Below are 23169 nucleotides of genomic sequence, written 5' to 3'. Positions count from 1 at the left end.
CGGCTGATTTTAAATTTCAAATCTTATTTTTTATTTTAAATTAAATTTGAATTATTGTTCTTTTTTTTTTCTAATTTACTGTCCTATACATTATAATCCTAGAGGGGAGATGAACCCCTTGCAACTGGCCACGTCATAACAGTCCAACTTGAGGAATAGTCAAGTGTATATATTTATATGAGTCGTATCAATAGAGGGTGAGATAAGTCCTGACCCCCAATATTGTTTTCAGTAGTATTATTTGTTGACCCTATTAATAGTCACTTCAATCATCAAAGTAAGTAAGACCAAAAATCTGTTTCAGTAGTCAATATTTCAAATTCAATTTTTGCCATAATTTTTAGATACAAGAACATATTTTATTATGAAAAGTGTCTCTTAAGAATGTACTTTTAAAATTTAAATTATTATAAAGCCATTGCTTGAAGTATAAAATGACATCTATGATGACAATGTACATACATTTTTCCTTATAAATTTCAAAATTGGTGAAGAACACGTTTTTCAGGGTTGAAAATTTTTTTTTTTGGGATATGGTTGCTTTCGGCCGATTTAAAATATGTTTTATCCTTAATAATCCTAATAAAATAAGCCCCTTCCTACTCATACGAGCTTTTTTACTTTCTTTAATGCTCACTGTGGTAAAAAAAAAAGTTTGTTGAGCACTGATTTACATATTATATCAAAAATATGAATTTGTAAAGATTATAATTAGGATTAACATATTATTTTATTTCGATAGTAATTGGCACCCTACATAATTAATAAACAATTATAATATTAATACAATGTACTTTATTCCTCTAAAAAATAGAAAATATTTTTTTTCTTACTTGCTTGATCATACTTACATATAATGTTAATAAAAAAGATGAGACAAAAATAGGTAGAAATATGTTTTTACATATTAATATATGTATGTAAATATAAATTATGGAAGAAAAATAAATAATTAATTAATTCGCCATCAGAAAGAAACAAAAGAAAATTGATTTTTTTTAAAGAAAAAGATTTAATGAAAATATATAGATAGGCATATGTGGTATGTATATAAAAGAACTTTCTGTATAAGTGGAGCCTGCCACTCTTCCAGCAAAGGAAGAGCTCTTTACAGAGTAATAATAATAATTGGTTATGTTGTTGTATATACAGTAATTATTTTCCCCTTCACATCTTTCACAAAATCTTCAAAAAAAGATTTGACTAGTAGAATACTTGTTCCTTTTCTTCATTTGGCCAATAATTGTTTCTGGTGGAAGTCAAAGCCGAGGGCATTTTCCAGGGATGTAACATCCTCTTCATAGCAGTATCCAGAGACTCCCAATTCCTCCATGTCCTCCATAGGAGAAAATGGAATGTGTTGAGTGCTAATTTCCACATTGGAAGCTACAGTAGGTAAAACAGATGGATGGATATTGCTTATGGACTGATGTGTTGTGATGTGGGGGTTTTGATGGTGAATGACTGTCGAGAGATTGGAATGAGAAACAACAGGATGCTGATGGTGAGAAGTATGTTGTTGTTGTTGTGGAGGGTGATGCTGATGCGTCGAATGATGGTGAGGGTGTCCGTGCTCATGGCTCAGTTCTAAAAATATGCGTTTATTGCTCTCATGGTCCAGAATTGATGACACAGAGTTGTTTTCAGCAATAAACACCTCTGTAATTATAAAATATGTATTTATACATTATATTATGTACCCAAACATCCATTAGTGTTGGGTTTAGGTCTGGAAATCTGTCTGAGACAGTTATGATTTTTAATAAAAAAATATAATTCGGTTTAAGTTCATTCTGAGACGTCTTGTACACAAAATTTTTTATTCCACATAAGAAAAACAAAAAATGACGCTGTGTTTTCCAGCCTCACTCTTTTAAATTTCTATCCAGAGTTTGAGATTTTGGTCATACCCGAAATATGGGCCCAAAGCGGTGCAAAAAAATCAAAAGACCAAGTGATGCACCGAGTTTCAACACTATTCTGTGCCGGTTTTAGGAGAAAAAATCGGGAGCACTTGTCTTGGACTCCGAATTTAATTATAAGAAATAGGGGCTCTACACATATTTATTAGATAAAATAACATTATTTTCTAAATAGAAATATTTTATTGACAAAACATCTGGTCTGATCATAAAAAAACATCATTGTAAAGAAATGTCTTTTAAAAAAGAATTATTTCATAAAATCCCAAAAAACAAGAACAAAAAATAAATAGCACCTCTATGATTATAAAGGAACCTGTATTTTATCTTTGATTAACATCAAACCGGCCCAGTCTAGGTCTTGTAGGTTAATGTAAAAAATATGGGCCTGTGCGAAATTATTTTCTTTAGAAAACATTCTTAAATTCAAAAAAGAAAAACCACCCCTGTATCTATGTTTTTCTACATACCCTGTCCAGGTTGAACTTCCGCCGCAGAGAGCTCTTGAACGACAAAGGTTTCGTGATTACCCCGAAGTAAGGAACTGTGAATGGTTTCAGCTTTTTGGAAGGTATTGCTGGATGGAGAGTAGGTTTCAAGGTTTGAGGTGGGATACTTCCTTTTTCTTTTCCCCTATAAAAAATATATGATGTATATTGAACACTTTTTTATTAGAAGAATTTTCTCTTATGAGTAAAATTCCTTTCTTTCACCAACCATGGCCTTCCTTCAGCCATATGGGAATAGCTACATTCTAAAGGATTTTTAGAATGAATAATGTTCTTGTGCACATCTCCAACATTTATCTACTTACAAATCATTTAAAATTTCGTATATCCATGGCTACTAGAAAGCTACAGACTTATGTTCTACGAAAGGAATTTCAACCAACAAATTTGTAAACAGACTCTTATATTAGGGTGGTCATATTTAAGAGTTTGAAATACTGGAAATTGGTCACAGAGGGGAGGGGGTTAATATTTTAGAATGAATGAATGTAAGAATGAAATATAATTGATTATTGTTTTTGTTTTTTTAAGAAAAGGTACTTTTTTCTTTCGTTCATTTAAAAATTATTTTCTATCTAAGTCGATTTTTAACATGCCTTTTATAAAACCGTACATTTCAGGAATTTATAAAAATAAATATTTGAATGGGATGTAAAAAGAGGATATGCCCAGGGAAAAGAGAATGAGTATTCATTCTATTGATATCTACTAGTGTTGGATCAGTCCTACGACTGATCGCCTAATGAGTCTTTTTTTCCATCTCGTTTCAGTCTTTTTTTTATGAGTCCGATCTTTTTTGCCATTCAATGATCCTTAGGAGTGATACATCGATCTTTCAGTCATACCGTCCTAGTTATATTTTTATTTTCTTCATTCCTATCTAGGATTGAAGAATATAAGAACTAAGAAAATAATGAATGATAGCTAGAACGTATAATAATACGTTCTAGTCACACATCTCCTACAGGTATCTTGTCTCTTTATAAGAGGTTAGGAATTATGATGTTGTTTCAGTAACTCAAATGACGTAGTTAGTACTAACTACGTCATTTCAGCTGTTGTAGTTTCTACAAAAGACCGATAGGACCGGTCCTTCGACTGGCAAATTTTATTAGGACCGGACTGATAGAATTGCAGTCTTCTTAGTTTTTTTAGACCGATCCAACACTAATATCTACCTAATTTAATCATAATCCTTCATAAAAATACCTTTTTGACAGACTCTTCAGTAGACGAGGACGACAGCGAAGAAGATGAAGGAGAAAGAGGGGAGTCTTGAGCTGCCGCTAGTTTTTGTTCCTCTGAATCCAGTATGGATTTCACTGCTTTTGTAGCTTCATCCTCTTCTATAGGTAGGATGTTTCCACCGTCAACATCATTGATTTCAGCTGATAAACAAGAGTCTTCTTCATAGTCAGCCAGTACCCAGAGATGTCCAGCTCCATGTTTGGATTTAGTTCCTTTTCTAAAATGTGGATTCATGGATAAATTATGTCGCACAGAGTTTTTCCAGCGATCATCCTCTGCTTTGAAGAACAAATATCTATCTCTGAAATCAGAAAAATATCTAAGTAAATATATGTTATGTATGATCCTACACTCTGTAGAAGGCTTGATAATTACATACATATTTTGTATGTATGTTATTATAATATATTACCAGCGCATTCTCTGTCCCTCTAATTATAAATGTACATACATATTGGTGTCCTGAGAAAAGACACCTTCAGAGTTAATGTTATTTATTTGTTTACTACCTTAGCAAGAGTAGAATTTATTACATATAGTATATATACTTTTTTCACTAACTATATGTTGTTTATTTCGCAGAGACATTCACTTTTAACATAAGAGACTCGGGGGATTAATTGAACATAGCTTCGGAAACTATATATACATAAAGGCTTGGTCACACGGATACCTCATCAAATAATTATCCGTTAGGACTCCAACACTTTTATTCACATCTTTTTTAAGTATTATGTATTATTGAATAACACAACATAAATTATGTTATGTATATAATACGAACGTATACCTATGTAAGGTATTATATGACCAACTTTCAGTAGTATTTAAGGAAGAAGATTTATGTTCTTCCTTTATTTTTAATGTACACACAAGAGAGAATGCCCAGCAATTTAATTAAACTTAATTATGCTTTTATTTAAAACGCAACACAAACAAAAACCTTTTACTGCTTTAGAGCATGCCATGAAATTGAGAGGAGGGAAGTGGGACATGAGTCACTATAATTTGACTTTGACTTTTTTGATTCTTAAGAGTTTCAAATTGCACACCATAAGCAAAATTTGCAAAAAAAAAACAAAACTGACTTTACGCAAAGTTTATGCAATTGTCTCCGTGAAAGTAGCTAATTCAATTCTAATTATATTTCTGAATACTATAGAATATTCCTAAATTTCCCCCCCAAAAAAGCTTCCAGGAGCGGTTTTTGTTTCGCATTTCTCAAATTATAAATAAATAAAATTTGGAATAATTTATGTTACTTTCTGCCTTATAATAATAATTAATAAAATCTTAAATCGATCGAATTTATTTCATATTTCGGAATTACAAATCAAAACCAAAAAAACAAAGTATCCACAAACTTTTATTATTGTCTTCAAAAAAGAATATCAAGATTGAATATAAATTATAGGAGATATTAAATGAATAAACGAATTTCATATACAAATTCAATTTAATTTTACTTTCCCTAATTTGCTTAAACAATTAACAGTAAAGAATATATCCTATAAGCTCTTTATGGAACTTTTTCTTTTGACCCAGTTTTAATAGAAATTGATACAAAGACACTTAATTCTGCCTATGATTGATATCCTTAAACAAATTATTCGTTAACTTATACATCGTTGACTTATTAGGACATAGGTTTAGTTGTGATGATGTTTCTAATATTTTACTTCATAGAATGAATAAATTTTCTTAGAGGTCTTAATTAGACTCCATCAAATAGTTTTAAGAATTAAAAAAATTTAATTGATGGTAATGATAAACAGTGATATTTGAATTAAATCAAAGGAATATTTACAGAATAATCCCTAAAAATGGCTGGATTTTATAGATTTTTTTTTTTTTTGATCGATTAGGAACGAAAAAAGAAAGATAATTCGAGAAAACTATCTTATTATATTCATTTTGGTCTTTAATTTATTATCTACAATATGGAAATAAGATTCTATAACGATGAAATAACATCAATAATCGTTATAAAACTAGATTGTTTAAGCCCCAAAAATGTTTAACATCAACAAGATTGACGTTACGTGACTATTTATTTTCTTTAAAAAAGGTCAACTAAAGGAGGGGTGGGTGTATTGAACGTCTCAATTATCTTTTTCTTAGTTTCTTGATTGAAAAAACGACAACTGGATATTGAACAGTTTGTGTATTTTAGGTGGACGTCATATACGTACGTATGCCCATATTTTACAAATATTTTCTTGCCAAACAAAATATTTATATACAAGGAGAGCTCGTAAACCAAAATTACACTCAATGCATGTAGATATAAAATCAAATATAAAAATATATTACTACGTCCAGAGTTATAATCACTGTAATTTGCATGACGGAAATAACTTTTTTTTTTTTTTTTTTTTGTATTTCTGTTATTTTTGAATAACCGGACGTGAGTAAAAGTTAGATACATGTAAAGGACACTAGGAGTACCGACACCAGCGTAAAGTATGTTTGGAATCAGAGGAAGAAGAAGGATTGCATGCTTCAATGTCCTACCCCTTCATTTTCTCATCACAAATATTCACAGATTTGTAGGTAAGTATTCTTTGGATAAGGGGAGGGAGGGAATAAAGTCATCATCATCACCTGTACCCTTATTTTATTATACATTTATGTACGTAGAAACAAATGATGATGGAGTAGGATTTTGTAATGCTTAGTTTCTAACTAACTACAATAAACTTATTTAAGTACAGTAAATAAGAGAAATATATAATTTCAATCATCTACACAATATTATGTGAGTGCTACTCTCATTGACTGTATGTAATTTACGTTTCTTTCCTATATGTACAAAATATACATTCTAGACTAAAGTCATTCAGGATCTGAAAGAAAAAATAAAGAGTAAAAAAGTTAAGAGGAGAGGCAGGGGGAACTTACATACATAATACAATTCTCTCAGGAAAATAATAAAACAAAAAAAAAGATATTGTTGTCCCCTCGATCGTGTGAGAGATACAATAATAATAATGAATAGTAGGGGGTACACGCGTCAAAGAGGGAAATAAAAAAGTACATGTTATATATGTTGTGTACAAGTTGTGCTAAGTAATATGTACAATATTGTACAAGTTGTAAAAACGGAAAAACAATTTTACAAGTTCGTCACATTTACAATCACAAAAATGAGAAAAAAAACATATTTGACCATTTCAAAATTACAGATCATGGAAATAATGACTCATAAAAGGACTACATTCTCGGATTTATTCACCTTTAAATAAATTGTTGAAGGTTTTTTTTTGTTGTACAAAGTGACTATTTCCACGGTCCCGTGACCAAAACATATTGCAAATAATTAGTTCCATTGCATATGTTGTTATTTTTTTTGTTTGTTGACCAAACAAAATCCTTCCAGGAGTTTTTGCAGGAGAGAGGACATAGAAAAGTCATTTTATCCATAATATATGCTGAGCCTCTATATTTATGTTAAAAACAAGACAATTGTCCTGGTTACTAGGGGACTTAAGCTCTCACTTAAAAACCCATTTATTTACTTTAAAAGACTTATCTCTCTCCCCCCAAAGAAAAAGTCATTTTTAAATATTGTATTATCAAGTTTCAAATTTGGTAAATTTTGCGATTAGATATCTCAGTAAAATCAATCCCACTTCCTAAGCAGCACAATCCCTCTGTCAATATCCACATCTCAGAAACTATTTCTGAAATAACTTAATATATGGCATTCATCAAACTTTCCTTCAATTCAGGATCTGTAGTCATCAATACTTCATAAGTACATAGTTAATAAGTGTGTGAAAAGAAATATATTTATGTTAATGTACCCTTATTTATTTAAGGTCAATTCTATTATATAAAGTTTTCATTTTTTGTCATTAATTCAATTGTGTTTCACAGATTACGTAGAGCTCAAGGAAGAGGTTATTATTTGGATGCAGGACTCATAAGGGATTTTTAGGTGATTGAAACAGGATTATTCGGGAAATTATGTTTTATAATTATCTTTCGTTAGACTAGAATGATCTCTTCTCAGGATTCCACATTGTTCAGAATCGTTAGAAAATGTTATTATATACAAGGTATAAGTTGCAATTTTCTCAACATACCTACGAGAAGATTCACTTTAAATGAAGAAATTTCAGTATTTGTAATAAGTATAATGCAGTTGTAAACTCCATTATTGAGATCTTCCATATATTTATTGAGTAATTTATCTGTTTTTTGTTTTGTTTTTTGTGAAAGTTACAAATTGATCAGGGGGGTCTTTATTTAGGGAGGGGTGGGGGGGGCCTTAGTACTTATGAAAAAAAATCCCCATATTTTACTATTAAAAACGATAATTTTTCCTTTTGCAGGACAAAAATTCTTTCATTTTTTTTTCTTTGGGGGGGGTACATACTCTTCACTTCTCTTCCCCTGCAAGAGCCCCTGTTGATAAAAAGTTAATTATTATGTGACACATCCAAAGAAGCACGTTTTTTCAGTCGTAAATAAGTTATATTTATTTTACATAAGGTGTAGTATGTACCAGTGTTGAGAGTTGAGATTGATTTTTTTTTTTTTTTTTTTTTTTTTTTTGGTTTGGACTTATGGTTCTTTTGCTGGGCCAATTTGGACCTATATTTCTGTCAAGACTAAGGTTTCAGATCCTGGATTGAAGTTTAATCGGCTTCAAATCGTGGACCAATGTTTTGGGTCTTACTCCATGGATTTTTTTTACGATCCTATTTATACAAGTAGCACTTATATTATACAAATTTATAGAACATTTCCAAAAATTGAAAACACGCATGACGTCGTTAACCATTCATAAATAAAATCGTTCTAATCACTGGTTTAAATGAGAAGGATCAAGACTCCTTTTTTATAGAACCGATTTGTAACGAATTTAAGAAAAATTATAACGTTATCAGATCGATCCAGGATTTCTAGACTGAAACCAAACACTAGTACAACCTACTAGTACAAGTTGTAACATACATTAAAGCCTCTACCCCATTGATTCCCAACATTTTCTCATTGCAGAGTCCTATAGTAATTACATAAAATTTGTTCAACCAAATGTTTTATTAATTGTTTTTTTTAATAATATGGTAAACCCTTGGTGATATGTCACGGAGCACCTGGGCTCCAAGGATCTCTGGTTGGGAACTACTGCTGTACTTCATACTAACAAGATACAGTATCCGTTATTTTATATGTATTTAATTTATCATGTCATCTTTAATCCTAATAATATGTGAAACTTACTACCTAGGTATGTTATGTATACTTATTATAGAAAGGTAGTCCATGTAATCAAGTCAGGAGTCATTTTTTCTTCAGAATAAGAATAATAATTTAATGTTTGTCGACATACTAGGACTGTGTATGTTGTCCCCACCTCCTTCTATATTCTTCTCCTTCTGCGTATTCGCATGCTTTCTTCAAAACTTTCTTTTTATTAAATATATGTATGTATTAAAAGGTACAAGAACCTGTGGAAAGGGAGGGGGAAACAAAGCTAAGGAGGGAATTTCTTCTTTGTCTTGGTCTCTTGGTTCTTTGCTACATATATTATTATATTATTTGTGTTTTACTTCAAAATGAAGAAACAAATATTACATATTTTAGGTATAAGGAGACATCGACATGCTACATGATATTAAATAAACTCTATCCTCTTTATACAACATAATTTCATAATAGTCATGTACTTACTAACCACTCATATAATTTAAATGTACCAAGTTATTAGACCTGGCCTGATATGTCGTGCAAAATACATACCCAATATCTGCACCGTATCGATATCAGAGAGAATTCATAGAAATATCAATATTTTATAAGATGTTTGCATGTTTGATAGGAAATCAGATTACCTGTCATGACGTTTCATTGAATTAGCTACAAAACAAGATACAGTCCCACTCCGGATCAAGGAGTAGGCAAGAATGACTCTTTTTGATTCTCATTTCTACTCCAATTTGTCAAACAAGGACAGCATGCACTTTTAACTCGTCGGGGTTACTCTCTCACATTCGTGATACAAATTTATAAGTATATTTTCTCTCCTCAAGAATGTAAGGATAATGATAACAGTTTTAGAAGAAAAAAACGCTGTTTAGATTAACAACGATAAAAAAAAAAACTCGTACATTAAAAAACCCTTAGGAGTTACAACCCTAGATATGTTTATTTTGGCAAACAAAATAAGCCAAATGTGAGAGGAAAAAAAATCAAATTCTTCCCGGGGTACAATACAAGGATATTTAATCATTTGCAAAATATCGAATCAGTAAGATAATTTGATATCTGATATTGTCTCATACAAATCTATTATATTATGTCTACTCTTCTTGCAACAAAGTATTAAAGTACCTATCGACATACATATACAATGCAAGAGGAGGCACTCTTAAATGACAAACTCCTTATTATTTATAATATTAAAAACGTAATCACATTTTATGTCATCAACTACAAACATATTATGTATGTATAGAAATATAATCATAAAACAACAACAAAACTGAAGGAGAAAGAACGAAATAAATTACGGCAATGCTTTCATTTTAGGAAATTTTCGCGTGTTACGATGATTTTTTTTAAGAGTAAGCATTTCCCTTATTCCTTTCACATACATACATGGAGTTATGACAGAGAGTAAGGAAAACATGAAAAAGTATATGTTTAAAATATATATACTAGTATATTAAGAGATATATTTTATTTTGCCTTCAAAGTAACTTATAGAGTGTACATTAAGAATATATGTGGTACGTCAACACAGAATCAAGATAGAAGGATTTTTCTCATAGTGAAACGGAATTACACTTGTATTTTTCGACTAATTATTGTCAATTTCTATCAACAAATTATTCATATTAACCCATTAAAGGCACCGGAAATTAAACTTAAAAGAGCCCCCAAAATTGATCGGGATACTGAAATTAAAATTTTAGAAATGGATAGATTCTACTTAAAAGCCATATCGGGGCAAATATAAGTATTTTAAATCAAATAAACTACTCAAATATGTCTATCAAACATTGGGATGAATGTAGGTATATATCAAGTACAGTAATTATTGGGATTTTTTACTTTTCTTGATTTTTGTTCAAGATTGTTTTTATGTTGACGCATAACATATGTTTGGACAGACGGTTAATGTTTTTAAAATGAATAAATTCATAATAATATATAATATGTAAATCATAATTATGGGCTATTTAATACATAAAAGAGGTATGGGAATAATATTGAATCTAAGCTCAGATAAAGTGCATCCTCCACATTCCTTGATAACAACAATAGACTCAGTGGGCGTCTATATATACTTAATGTATTTACAAAAAGGATGTATACTTACATGCTCGAACATGTGAAATAATTGAGTGCCACTCTGACCCTTCCACCGCCAACAACGTCTACTTTCTGCATCATTATAAAAGTTACATAGTATTTTAGTTATCTAAACTACAAATATGTAGCTAATGATGTCATCATGATACCAATATTTATGTACCGGTTCTGGTATCAAAATTGTCGATACTATTTGACTATATATATAAAAAAAGGATCGTGTACGTGCAAATACTTTACATCCAAGATTTTTATTTTGAGAAGTGGGAAGGACCCAGTTAAGAAATTTGAAAGACTTTTTATAATACATAAAAGACAATTTTAGTTATTGTTGCCTTATTATAAAGGACATTTTTTGGGAGCAGGCTTAGCTCCGAGCTTTGGGGGTTATATAATTGGCACTAAACTATCCTTAAGATGTAAGGTCACTTCATATACCGATTCCAATACCATTTAGTATAGTACTGATTTATATGCGTCTGTTCTCCGTACACTATATTAATAGAATGTTGAACAAAAATAGTAGCTACTAAAAGTTTTTTTTTAAATCAGCTCGAAAATCAAATGGTTCAATATTTCATTGCTTCACCCGCCATTTTTTTCGTGCACGTTGTACATTTAGTTAAAAAAATAGTTGATCATTGGTTATAAATTATAAAATTGATCTATAAATCAATCAATCTCAATACAGCGGATATTAAAACATTATGTTAAATATCCTTATAAAAGGGGGAAAAATATATAGATACATAAATAGTTTTCTGGTCAAAAACAATAAGATGATCCATCATTACAAAAAACAAAACTACCAAAATATTGTGGTGAACTTTGTGTTTTTGTACAAATAAAAAAATAAATCCTTTGTGGTTTTGGAATGAGTTAATTGATTTCCCCTCCTTTTCCTTAAATATTGTCTTATTTTTACATAAATAGATAAATAGTAGTCTTAGATTCGAATTAAAATGTTCGAGTTTGTCTACACGAGTTCTGATTCAAGGCCAGTTTGTGTTTTTAAGTCAACATAACATTTCTTGACTTGGGGCGAGTTAGTTAATGTGGTTTCTTCTTTTTAATACAATATCAAATCTTTCAGGATCAGCGGTTGATGTTTTTTACAGTCCTTTTGAGTTATACTAGAAATACACAATTCACTGAATACTTTTAGTATGTAATGTGCACTTCCCCTCCCCCTCCTTTTTTTGACCAAGTAAAGGCTATTTTTCTATTTATAGAGCAGTTATGAAAAAAAATCCTGTAATAAATGTCTTAATTAATTAAAAAAACAAATTAGGTAATCATTATTCTGATGACAAAATAAATAGATCAAGACCAAAAAATATTTTAACTTTATTAAGATATTCTTCACAGTTGTTTTAATTCAATTCCTTTTTCATGTAATAACTATTACACTCTACAAAATCGTCTTAGTTGTTCAAAAAAAGGAAGATAAAAATGAGGGTGTGTTTCTTTTATAAAGTAGAATGAGGGTGGATTATTCAAGTTCAAGAAAAGTCGAATTAAAAAAAATATATATTTGTAGTAATTTTTAAAAGGCTTTAGTAAAATTGAGTTTTTTTCGAGTTCGGATAATACTCGAATCCAACACCAGTACAAAATAGAGTCACATTTTGCATTTCAGTAGAAGGGAGTAATTTCCATAATAATGTTATTATTAATTTCACGGTATATTTTGATAATTTACTAGGGTGATGATGATGAGTCAAAAGAAGAATTGATGATTTCATTTGACTAATACACATAGTCTACCGTTAATACATACTATGATTTATAACTTCATAGATATAAGTTAGTCAAATAACGTACATTAACAAAAAATTAATACATATAATATAATCAACGACCATGAATAATCCATATAATAAATGCTCACCTGTACAATTTATGTTATAATGTAGATTATTCAACTTACATAATCCACTGATAGATCCCAGAGACCGTCAATGCCGTTTTATCCTTTAGGGCTTGTGTAATTAGTTCTGTGTATGTATATGGGGGCTTTTTGAAGCTCTTATCATAGCCCTGGAAATGGAAGAATATAACGGATTATTTATTGCATCATGTGTAATAGGGATGACTAAAAATTACTTTGGCTGGGGAAGGGACCCTTGCCAGAACCTCACTTTCCACCTCTTCATTGTTGGAAGGTTCTTCTTTTTTCTCCTTTGGAGGAGGTTGATGTTGAGTTTGGATTTCAGGAGCGTACTTGTCTGTATCTAAAATTATAAGGACATCATTACAAAATGGGAGCAAGCGAGAGGAAATTAATAAAAACAATATTTTCTCATTTGATATCAAATTTTATGGCGTCTAAGATATCCCCCCTTTTCTTTCTCTCTCTTTCTCTTCTAATACAAGGCCAATAAAGTAATTAAGAAGGATGTTACTCACTAGGGTTATAATAAAATTGTTATTACTTATACTCATTGAGCAGCATCTGTTTCCCTTCATGTCCCTTAATTCGAAAATTTATAATGGACTTTATGCCATTTGTCATAAAAATGACAAATAATGACCATATTGATATTATGTATGTATATGGTATAAGGGTAACCAACTGTCCTATTTTGTCAAGACATGTATTCGTTTTCTTAAAAACTAATTTAATGTCTGGTTTTTATGGTTTAAGTTGATTTTCAAATATGAATTAAATAAAACTCAATAAAAAATAAAGAATGATCAAAAATCAAAATTCATTTCTAAATTTTCCTAATTTCCCTCTCCTCTGAAACCGACACTGATTGGACCATGATACCTCTTATTTGGAAAATAATCAAAATATGATTACTCTCAAAAGTGATTCCCAAACTTTTCATCACTACAAAGCCCTTAAGTGTATTTTTTAAGAGGGAGTACCTAATTTTGGATCCGGATTTTGTAATAATTTTCTTAGAAAAGCCTTTGATAACCTTGCAGAGCCCCGCGTGATGCACTGCGGAGCGCCAACTGGGAATCACCTAACTAATGTTTTATTATGAATATGTAGTAGCAGGGGTGTCCGCAGGGGGTGGCCTAGAGGGCCGTAGCCTTCTAATTAAGGAATTTTTGCTTTTTACAAGATTTTTTTTTTCCAAAAATTTAATTTTTTGGAAATAGCTGTAGATTTTTTAATATTTTTTTTCCAAAAATTTAATATTTAAAACTTAATTTCTGAAATTTTTCCAAATAATTTAATTTTTTGTGAATACCTGTTGATATTTATAATTCCAAAAAATTTAATCTTTGAAATTTTTTGTATAAAGCTGTAGATTTAAAAAAAATTGATATTTGAAATTATTTAAAAAAAAAAACCCAAAAACCATGCCTCCGTAAAAAAATATATACATATTTTTGCAAACGTCCCTAAGTAGCCATTGGCTGCATCACTTATCCTGATCTAGATCTTCGGTATATTTTTTTCTCAAAACATACCTTTTATTAGTAAATATGGGAAGTATGGATTATAAAATATACAAAATGACTCGACAAAACCCTTTGGATCGACTAATACTCCTTTCAACTTTTCATTAATATGTATTTTGACGTTCTCAACTCATCATTGTCATCATTCGTCATTTATGTTTTATATTTTACCACTTCATTGAGCTCTTAATTTTTCTTTTTTTTCCTCGTTCATGGCTGAACTGTGTAACTATGTAATTAATTCAGTTTACATAACTAATTGCTTGATGATACAGTACATACATTTTAATAGATATTTGAACAATCCCTCCTCCCTCCTCCTTTATTAATGATTCATAAAAGGGATAGTTGTAAAGCACGAGAGGATGGGATCGGACGAAATCATCCTTTTCATGAAGTCTCACGTCCTTACCTTTATTTTAACACGCAACATTTCTTCCCAAAAGAAACAAGGATCAAAATCCCTTGGTAATTTGCCAATTTTCCATAAATATGGAATTATTATTCAATAATTGTAGGGGAATTGTTTACAGCTTAAAAATAACTAATTCAACCAATCAATGTTCAGAACAATGATTATCAGAAAAGAATAAGAAATATCGACAGCCGACAACGTAATACTCTGTATATTTTTGTGTTAGAAAGGTAACGCGGTGGTCTATCATAAATATGTCCATACATGCGTTTGATGAGGTTACTTCATGATGGGATACATTTTTGTCTCCTAGTTTTGTCATAAATTAAATGTCAACCATAATACAATTTAATAGTTGGTATTTTAAGTTGTAAGAGTCCTAACTAGGATTCCCATACAGCTAATGAGGATACTAACGAAGTCCATATTTATCTCTTTTTTATATAGATAGTTTCGTTTTTATTGAAACTAATTGCAGTTTTTAAACTCGAGTGGACTAAGGGATTTTTTAATTTTTTTTTTTATGTGAGGATTTCCTAAGAGCTGTAACTTTATGGGTTTTCAAATAAAATCTATCAATTTATCATTCGTTTACTGTGCCAATTAACTTTGCCCACTTTATTTGCAATTTGAAGTACCTCTAAAGGGTTAGCAAGAATGATTTGTTGATAAAAATCAACGATTATTTGTGGAAGAATACAAATTTGATCCACACTCAATTTAGAGAAGAACCCTTTTAGCTTATTTTTGTGATGACGTGCTACATATGGCTACTAGAATATTTTGATAAGTGATGCAGATAGAATTTATTTAGTATAAAAGTTATACTACAGAATTAGAATATTTTTTTATTTAAATTCCCCCCCCACCTCTCCAAAAACCCTTATGGCAAAAACCATTCTCAAAATATTATATATATATAAGGTGACCAACTGGCCCATATTTTTCCTAGGTATGTTCTCTATTTCCATTCTCTCGTGGAACTTTTTTTAAATTCATGAGCCAAAAGCACAAATGGCGCATTTTTAAAGAAAAAAAAACTAAAGATCAAAATTCAAGTTGCAAAATTTTTTTACTGAAAAAAAAAAACAGAAATCAAGATGCATAAATCAATTTTGAGTTTACTAAATTTATACTGTTCGGGTCTACGAGGTTTTAAATGAACCCTCCCCCAACAAGGTCTTAGGTATTAATCCTCTAAGTGCCAATATGGTTTGTAAATGTCCCCTTTCATTTGTTTAAATTTTATTTATTTTTTAAGTCGATTTTTCACATGCACTATCTGGCTTTTATAAAGGCCTGGAAAAGAGGATAGTGTATCATCCTAAACTTGCTTCCTGACTATGATTGTCGTACAACAGAAGGATTTTTAAACTATTTATATACAAAACTATTTATTTAATATATATAAATGTATATGAATATCTCTGTCAATAAGCTTATGCATTATGTAGGGAAATAATGTATAATAATTATTTCATTAGTTAAACGATGATGATTGCATCTTCCACTTTCCCAGAGTCTTATTTTTTTTCACAGAATCATTAGGAAGGAAATTATTTTTTGACATACATATTATGGATATTTTTACGTCACTCGAGCCATTTTTATAATGTTACTCAAAGTAATAAATGTTTATGTGGGACTAGTAAGTAATAAGAATCTTGCATGTTACAGGTCTAATTTCTTTTTTCCTACTGTTCTTTTGCGCCATGACGACACGATGACGGCACAACATTGTGACTGACTTTATTTATGTTGGTATTTGCTTTTTTAATGTATGTTTATATGGCTGCTTCCTTGCTCCTCTCGTAATTTCCTATCGATCTCTTAACCCTTTATTTAACGTACCTACCTCCATTATTATTATTATTCCTATTATTACGCATATTATTTTATTTATGGAAGGGGAATCTATCATTAGGTAGGTAGAGAAAGAGACGCACATAAGTGCTTTTTGATTGCCAAAAAGGTTTTTTCAGGGAATATTTATGTGTATGTGTGGTTCTCTCATGGAAAAACAACAAAATCCCCTTTCTCGTCTCTCCCATGTTTCCGTGTTCAAACCTACTATGTGTATTTATTTGCTCAGCTAGCCACAAAATGACTTAATTTAACTCTTTATCCCATGTGTATCTACATACATACATAACGCCAAGTGTAATGATGACGTTTCCATTATGTGACAAAATTATTCTTATTTTTACCTTGGGGGTAATTTCAACTTGGGACTTGAAGTTAAAGGATTCATACTCACAAACATTTAAATCCTTATTGTTATTTAACCACCATTTACCACATTTACCATTTACATTTATGTTATAATTAGATATGTGAACATGTGTACTGGAACCAGAAAAAAGTAGCTTTTACGTCATAAAAATATGTGACATAACCCCCCACCCCTCTCATTTAAACATTTTTTTAGCTAACCCCTCCCCCCGCCCAAATTTGTATTCTAGCAATGGTAACATATATTTACATCCACATAACCAGTGGAGTCAGAACTTTTTTAGCCAGAGTGTAATATTCCTATAATAAAATTATGAGGTTGGTTGAATACACTTGCAAATACATTCCAGCCTGTTAAAGTTGAGTCAGGCCTCCACTGGCTATGGACTCGTACTCACAACTTCGAGATAAAGTGTGTAAAACTCAAAATGAACTATTTGTTATAAAAAAGGACATATGAACAGCACTGCTCACGGATACTAACCTATAAAGACGTTAATACTCTGTCAACTCTGTTCAATATGTTTTCATGAATTTACTATCTACATTGTAATATGTTATACATACTTGTAACCATTGCGGTTTTATGGCTCTGACTTCCTTTACAGCTGTCTACGTCGACTTGAGCTCTATATAGGTATGTAGGTAAATATATCAGGAAAAATAAGTTTTTAATTTATGGAGAGGAAGGTTTAAGTCTACCTATGAACATGCATAGTTGATTACTTTTTTTTTTTCTAATTACTATCACTCTTTTTTACTTTTAACTAGGATGGATGAATAACTTTACTCTAATTGTCATTAGTACCTTGTAATATTTATTTTGATCCCATATAGCACTTGTTTTTTTTTAATTCTGTGGTGCGTCAATATAAATACAATCTTGAACAATAACCAAGAAATAGAGAAAATCCCAATTTTTTTTACTTAATATATTCATACATTAAATTTTTGTTAAAAAAAATGAATACTTGAAATATTTTGTGAATAGCTATGGATTTAAAAAAAAAATCCTTTTTTTTAAAAAAGAATCTAGAACAAGGGTGTGCAACCTTTCAGACATGGAGTGCCAACTTCAACATTTATAATCAATGAGTGTGCAACTGCCAATAATAATGGTAAAACACACACAAATTGTGGGAATATGTTCTAATTTGTGCGTGGCATTGAATATACCTCCGCGTGTCATAGGTTACCTACACTGGTCCAGAGTATTATATTTGTATTCTTTGAGGAATTATATATCAAACAAATTATTCTGATTAATCATTATGAGGCACTGAAAATTGCAGTTTAAGTAGCCAAAATTCATCATTACAATAAAATGACTAGAAATTGATAGATTTTATGTATTTGAAAAGGTGAAAATCGGTTTCTAAATAAATCTCATAAATCCAATGGTAATTCTAAACTATAGCTAACATTCTTGAATATCTCAAATAATCCCAGAAATTTGAATACAAAATCAATAAAGCACTGCAATATGTCAAGTAAGTAATATACTGTATGCATATATGAATAGGAAGGTGTGTTTAAATCGAATTCAATTTTAGTACTAATGTTCTGATGCTCTTAACGACTGAATCGAGCCAACATAACAGTTATACTATTGTATCATGTATGTGTTAGTCCTGATTTCAAATATCAAATTGGATTAGTTAGAAAATGATGGCTCAATTTTTATGAGTGTATACTCATTTTAAATAAAAAAAAGATTTGTCCCAAAAGACCTGTGAATGTATTTTTTCGTATGTTAAAAAGTATATTGAAGGAGAGATCAAGACTAATAAACTCCACCTACCTCATCTGATTTGATGCTTATCGAAAGAATCAGTAAGAGATGGAAGTTTAATAAAAGTCTAAAGGAGATTTTAAAAAGCCTTCAAAGTTTGTGTCTACAATTTTAAAGGCTTAGTCTTTTGTTTTTAAGAGATTATTTTGTTTTCTTTATATTTTTTTTTTATATTTAATCATTTCACTCAAAATATAAGCATGACATAATTTTTTTTGTCCGCATTGCACTTGAGGGAGTCCATTTTCTCTGAATTTATTTAGCAGTAGAATTCATTGTTCGGCGTCTATTTAATAGAATCTTTCTTACTATTAGAAAAATTTAAAATTTGTGTGATATACTAAATTAATACTTAAAATGAAGAAACTTTATCTTTATTTGAAAATAAAAAATCCTAAAGATATCCTAGATATTTTCTAGCCAGCCTTTTAATTCATATAGACCAAGGTTAGGTCATCATGTAATTGGCCTTGCTAGAATTTTCAATTTGATTTATCGTACCGACTGGTGTGTAGTAAAGACAGATTTTGACAAAATACGCAACCAATCATAGTCTATGACGTCACTATTGCTAGAATTTTCAATTTAATGTATCCTACCGACTGTTGGGAAGAAAAACAGATTTTGATAATCACGTATAATATTAGTAACCATTAATACACTATGACGTCAATATTAAAAAGCGTGGAGGAAGTAAAATATCAGTCGTACACATGTTTGGGTATAACCTTGTATTTCTATTCACCTTGATGTAGCCCAAATTGTAAAAGTAATTGCTCTTGCTTTTCCCAAACTCAGCGAAGGATTCTATCAATAAAAGACACATGTCTTTGGATTTGAATATTTAGATGTGATTACCAGATTGATCATATCCTACCAAAAGAATTTCACAAATTTATTAAATGATTCCTTAAAAAAAAAAAATTAGAGTATTATTAAATGCAATCTCAAAGATTTTTGGATAGGGATATCATAAATGGAGGAAACTATTATGAAATGACATCTCTCGTTTGATACAATCTTTCTCGTGACATTGAGAATTGAATATAAAACAATAAGAATGAATAAATTATTTGAATCATGCCCCTAGCTTTATATTTATAAAAATGGAAAAATATTGAGGGATTTACTTCCAAATATAAATACGACTTCTTTCAAAAGAGAAGAATATTCTAAATATATAAAATTAATTATATTATCCTATAGGAGGGGATTCTGACCGCTTATCTATGTACATTGTGCACAGCATTTCTATTACTGTTGGCCATTTACAATAAAAATTTTAACTGAGCTCTGATACTTATTTGATTCAATGTCCAGGTTAGTACAGGGTTTCTCATCATTTGAGTACCCAAAGTAGCTTGTTGGTCAACGATTTGTTTTTCTTCAAAATAAAAAAATCATTTTACATTATTCTTTATCACTTGAGTAAATGAATTTTAATGAAAAATTTCATATTCAACATCATAGCCTTCAAATTGAAACCTTTAAATCACTTTACAAATATCGAATTCCGTCTAAAAAATGTCATTTTCAACTTACTAGAGAGGTCAAAAAAGCAGGTTTTGAAGACTGGAACTTTGCAAACATAACTTTTGTATCAATACACAGCAAAAACTCAAAATTAAAAGATTCCCCTAAAAATAGGGCACCTTAGTACACACGCTATTTATCCTTTTCTTGAGTTGTGTGTAAAAATGTTTTTTGTTAATTCACTGCATATTTAAATAAAATTTAATTCGTGTAGGAAAATCAATTTATTAGTGTGTATAATAAATTCATATATCTGTAAAAATCCTAATTGATATAAATCTAGAAGAAAGTTAAAAAAATGAACACTCCCATTGGAGGAATATTTTAGGACAAAAAAATACATACAAATCATGCTGTCATTGTGCTTTTCTCATGTCATCATTTACCTATATATCTAGGTATATATACAATATAGACATGAGTTTGCAGATGGTACCATTCTTCTCGAGAATAAAACAATTATCCACTTAACTCTCTTGATGTATGTAAAGATGGGTGTATCGTTATTAATTATAATTAATTATTTCATGGGAGAGAGATGTATATATATGTATAGAAAGAGAGAGAGAGAGAGAGAGAAGAGAGCCTTCTTAACTGATTTCGTGTTCATGATTGATGTAAGCGGAAGTAGTATAAGAGTATATTTAACGAAGAACAAAAATGATTGCGTGGAATCAAAACTAGGTATTTTGGTACATGAAATTAAGCTTGTCAAATAAGAAATTGTTCATATCCGAGCAGAGCCGACGCCCGTTTGTATTGAATTTAACGGTAGTATATACATACGAGTATATTATAAACTGAACGTGAGATATTGTGGTATATATTCTACACACTTTGTCCATGAATGAAATGTCTATGTATACATGGCAGAATAAAAGGGACACACTTACTTTTGGTTAAGACTGCTGCCTCGTGATGATGTGGTGGGCCTATTCCGGGCTGATCATTAAAAAAGTCCAATTTGAAGTCTAGAAGCCACATGAGATTCGGATTTCCCTCATCATCTTCCGAAGGGCCACTTAATCTCTTTGTAATTGTGGATGAGGGAGGATGAGAAGAGATGAGAGAGACTCCTGGAGATGATTCCTTTTCTTCCATTCCTGGATAGGGACTATTCCCTGTTCCACTATTGGTGGCATATCCCTCATCAGAGGAGTTTCCGTCATCCTCATCCTCTTCAATGAGGGATGATACGTCATCTCGGGACTTTTTTCCTAGGGCTTCTCCATGGTTCAATCCATTCCATCCTTCGCTGCCACCGTTATCACCAGCACTTCCTCCTCCTGAGAACCATGGTTCATGGTTGTAATCTCGATCATTATTCTCATACATCTTTCAAATAATATCGAATAGACACTGACGAAGGAAGAAGGATTAGAGAGGAGAAGAGTATTGGGGGGGGGGAATGGTACAAACATACATTCATACGTGCTGCGGGTAGTAATGGTGGAAAGGACTCGGGATGGTTCCTCCTTTTTTTTCTTTTTCATAATGTCAGAGACGACGACCAATTGTACTGGTTGTAGTTGTAGGGGGAAGGAGGGAGTGGTTTTTGAGTTGTGTGGACCATCATTCCAATTGAAGAGATAGCCGCTTTCTCACTTCTCTTGTTTTCTCTCTCTTTTTAGGCTCCCCTATCTTTAGTTTTACACATTACATAATAAATATTAAAAAATATCCTATTAGAAAGTTCCTTCCTTACTTTTACTACTTTGTTTCTCCGACATGGGGAAAAAAAGAGAGGGATTTATGTGGCTACCATGTACCGGGTCTATCTTATTCACTCTATCGTGTATATGTAAAATATGTATCGTGATTCATGACATTTTTATGATTCTTCTTTATTATAAACACACAATTTATTGAGAAAAAGGACGACTTCGGATTCATATTAAGAAGAAAAATTAGAAACACTTTCTCCTTGAAAGTCAGGAGGATGAGATTGGAATAGCCATAAATAAAATATTAACACTCATTTAATTATTTAATTCGGACTTTTTTTTTGTATAGTATGTGAGTAAGTTGTGTTATAGACTGGTAGGGTACCCTTATAATTTTTAGTAGACGGCACGGAATTAGGTACCTTCTCGTGTAATCTTACGGTTCAAATTGATCCCTTTTCAACCATAAAACTACAAAATACCTCTTTTTGACATTTTCCTGCAATAAAAATTCCTTTATATTTCCTAAATATAAAGCTCAACATTAGAAAAAACTATCAAATTGTATCATTTATTTTTTACTAATAATGTTTTTTTTTTTTACAAAGGTTGTTTTATGCCTCAACTTAACCCGCTTATTAAATATGATAAAAAATTCAAGACACATATATATCACCAAAGTAATGAAAAATTAATAGATATTCTCTCGTAGTTAAATATCTCCATTTTAAGTATAGATAGATCCAGAATATGATTACTTGAATTGAAGAAAAGGCATACTTAGAGCTACAAAGATATATAAAACCCAAAATTGTTGTACAAACATTTTAACCAAAACTACAATGATCCAACAAAAACAAAAACATGCTTAACATAATTCTAAGGCTACATAGTTTCAAAATGAGTAAAATTTTGAACTAAAAAATGAATACTTGTATGTTTATGATGTTATAAATCCCATTCAAAAGTAACTTACAATAACATCCTTGATAAGGAATAATTCAAGATCAAGAATTCGACGAAGATCTATCTGAAAAAAATTATATAGAAAAATGCTGCACATGACTTCATTCATCTTCAAAAAAGAATACATTTTTCAAGATGAAAC

The 23169-nt window shown here is 30.6% G+C and overlaps 1 protein-coding gene across 1 annotated transcript; it reads right to left on the bottom strand.

Annotated features, from left to right (window-relative positions):
* Positions 1-711: 711 nt before the first annotated feature.
* Positions 712-21947, bottom strand: LOC121120725 (uncharacterized). Its single transcript, XM_040715580.2, has 6 exons — positions 21291-21947; positions 13112-13239; positions 12936-13045; positions 3641-3980; positions 2393-2555; positions 712-1659 (listed from the first exon to the last, which is right to left on the bottom strand). The coding sequence occupies exons 1-6, from the start codon at positions 21730-21732 to the stop codon at positions 1229-1231; spliced, it is 1614 nt and encodes a 537-aa protein (XP_040571514.1). The 5' UTR covers positions 21733-21947; the 3' UTR covers positions 712-1228.
* Positions 21948-23169: the final 1222 nt, after the last annotated feature.

Source organism: Lepeophtheirus salmonis, chromosome 6, assembly GCF_016086655.4.
Source record: "Lepeophtheirus salmonis chromosome 6, UVic_Lsal_1.4, whole genome shotgun sequence".
Classification (NCBI taxonomy): domain Eukaryota; kingdom Metazoa; phylum Arthropoda; class Copepoda; order Siphonostomatoida; family Caligidae; genus Lepeophtheirus; species Lepeophtheirus salmonis.
This window is presented reverse-complemented; position numbering and strand designations above follow the sequence as displayed.